This window comes from Colletotrichum spaethianum, assembly GCF_022836535.1.
Source record: "Colletotrichum spaethianum MAFF 239500 DNA, contig44, whole genome shotgun sequence".
NCBI classification, from domain to species: domain Eukaryota; kingdom Fungi; phylum Ascomycota; class Sordariomycetes; order Glomerellales; family Glomerellaceae; genus Colletotrichum; species Colletotrichum spaethianum.
Genome location: NW_026054814.1, coordinates 255,148 through 257,238, shown reverse-complemented (window position 1 = coordinate 257,238; position 2,091 = coordinate 255,148). Strand labels below are relative to the sequence as shown.

Here is a 2,091-nt window from a genome sequence, read left to right as displayed (position 1 = left end):
ATAGACTAAGACACTACATCCCTCCCACGGTTCACTAAGACTCCACTGATGGCCAGGTACTAGTCACATCTCTTATTCAGGATAAACGTAGCCTCAACGTAGTACAACCTGTCCCCAGTAACGTGCGCGCCACAAGGGTTTAAGCAGATTTCATGACCGCCTAAGAAGCATTGGAGAGCTAAGAGGCAAGGTAACAGTCACAGAAGAATATGGCGTTGTCAAGAGTAAGGCAGTGCATATTGTATTAATTCCTATTTTGGAGTGATACTGGCTGTAATCTCGTCGTATTCAATGGGGACAGATGAACTGCAGACAAGAGGCGGGAAACTTGGTCAGCGCTATCCGACACATCCTGAGAGGAAAGAACAAGGAAGAGAACAGAGGAAGTATGGAGGTACCTACATCTGGAAACTGTCTGACTGTGACATTTGCGACAAAGGATATAGGCGTTAGTTGTTGTGTGGTGGAAGGAGTTTGTTAGTTTTGGTGCGAAATGTCTGTTCTGACGATGGGTTTTGGAGTTGTGGGGGTACACTTCTCACCCTACCAACGGAACGACTTGCGCCATCTTGAATAGCCGTCATTACGTAGCACGCTTGACGCTGCATACAACAGCGGACTTCTTTTCCCTTATCCCTTTTCGCGCTCCATTGACGATAGTGGGGCTATGGAAGACCGGATATAGCGGCAGCTGGCCACCGGGTGTCGTCCAATATTGCCGCTATCTCCGTATTTGTCTTTAGCTTGGAAGGATATAAATCTTGGGCCGGTCCATTGTCTATTGCACCACCTTGCAGTATCATTCCACCAAGCCATCGCTTATCATCTCATAACCAGAACCATTATCCCTCAATTCCACATGGCCTCCCAAAATTACGCTGCCTGGCAGATGGCCGCCAAAGCTCCCAAATTGGAGGTTAAGGAGGCCCCTTACTCCCACCCCGCCGCGTCCGAGATCCTGATCCGGAACTATGCCGTGGCCATCAACCCTCTCGAGCCAGCGCTGCAGACTCTTGGGCCGGATCTGTTCCCATGGTTGACTTATCCGCAAATCTTGGGAAATGACATTGCTGGCGAGGTCGCCGAGGTGGGACCTGGCGTGGATGCGTTCAAGCCAGGTGACCGCGTTGTCGCCCACGCCATCAACGTGACCAACAACAAGACCTCCGAGGGGGGTTTCCAGCTTTACACTATCGTGTCGGACTTCATGGCCGCCCCCATCCCCGACAGCATCTCATACGAGCAGGCGTCCGTGCTCCCGCTGGCCGTGTCGACCGTCTCGTGCGCCCTATACCAAAAAGACCAACTGGCCCTCGAGCTCCCCGCCGTCCCTGCTCGGTCTAGCACCGGCAAGACCGTCCTCATATGGGGTGGCGCATCGAGCCTTGGATGCAGTGCCATCCAGCTAGCCGTCGCCTCCGGCTATGAGGTCATCACCGTGGCATCGCCCAAGAACTTTGACCTTTTGAAAAAGCTGGGGGCTGCCCAGGTGTTTGACTATCATGACGAGGACGTGATTGACCAGGTTGTCAGTGCATTTACTGACAAGCAATCCGCCGGAGGGTTGGCCATCGTGCCTGGATCCGTCGGTCTCGTTGGCGAGGTCTTGTCCCGCTGCACGGGCGTCAAATTCGTCTCCAACATTACTGCGCAGCCTGCAGACGTGCCCGAGGGTGTCAAGACAGACGTCGTCTTTGGGGGCACTTTGCGCGATAACGAGGTCGGCCCAGCGATATATTCGAGGTTTCTCGGCAAGGCTCTGGCCGCCGGATCCTTCACTTGCGCCCCCGAGCCGTACCTCGTTGGCAAGGGGCTGGAGAGCTTGCAAAAGGCCTTTGAAGTCTGCAGGGAGGGCGTATCGGCAAAGAAAGTAGTGGTCACCTTGAACTGATGTACGGCACAACTCCATAGCATCCGGCATGCACTCTCCTATGCAAGATAAGAATACGACTCGGTCTTGTATGCATCTACTTGGTCAAATAAATCTAATTGTGTCTTAATTGATTGATAAATATCCCAACCAGCATTTCTAGTCAGTTTTGAAGTCAGGAATAATCGCAAGCGTGAAGCTCAGCCTATGGATGTGATGTA

The 2,091-nt window shown here is 52.7% G+C and overlaps 1 protein-coding gene across 1 annotated transcript; it reads left to right on the top strand.

The window, feature by feature from the left end:
- Positions 1-859: 859 nt before the first annotated feature.
- ColSpa_11267 (dehydrogenase azaJ) lies at positions 860-1,891 on the top strand (the record flags this gene model as incomplete). The annotated part of the gene is made up of 1 exon (XM_049277479.1): positions 860-1,891. One exon carries the CDS (start codon positions 860-862, stop codon positions 1,889-1,891), a length of 1,032 nt encoding a protein of 343 aa, XP_049133436.1.
- Positions 1,892-2,091: the final 200 nt, after the last annotated feature.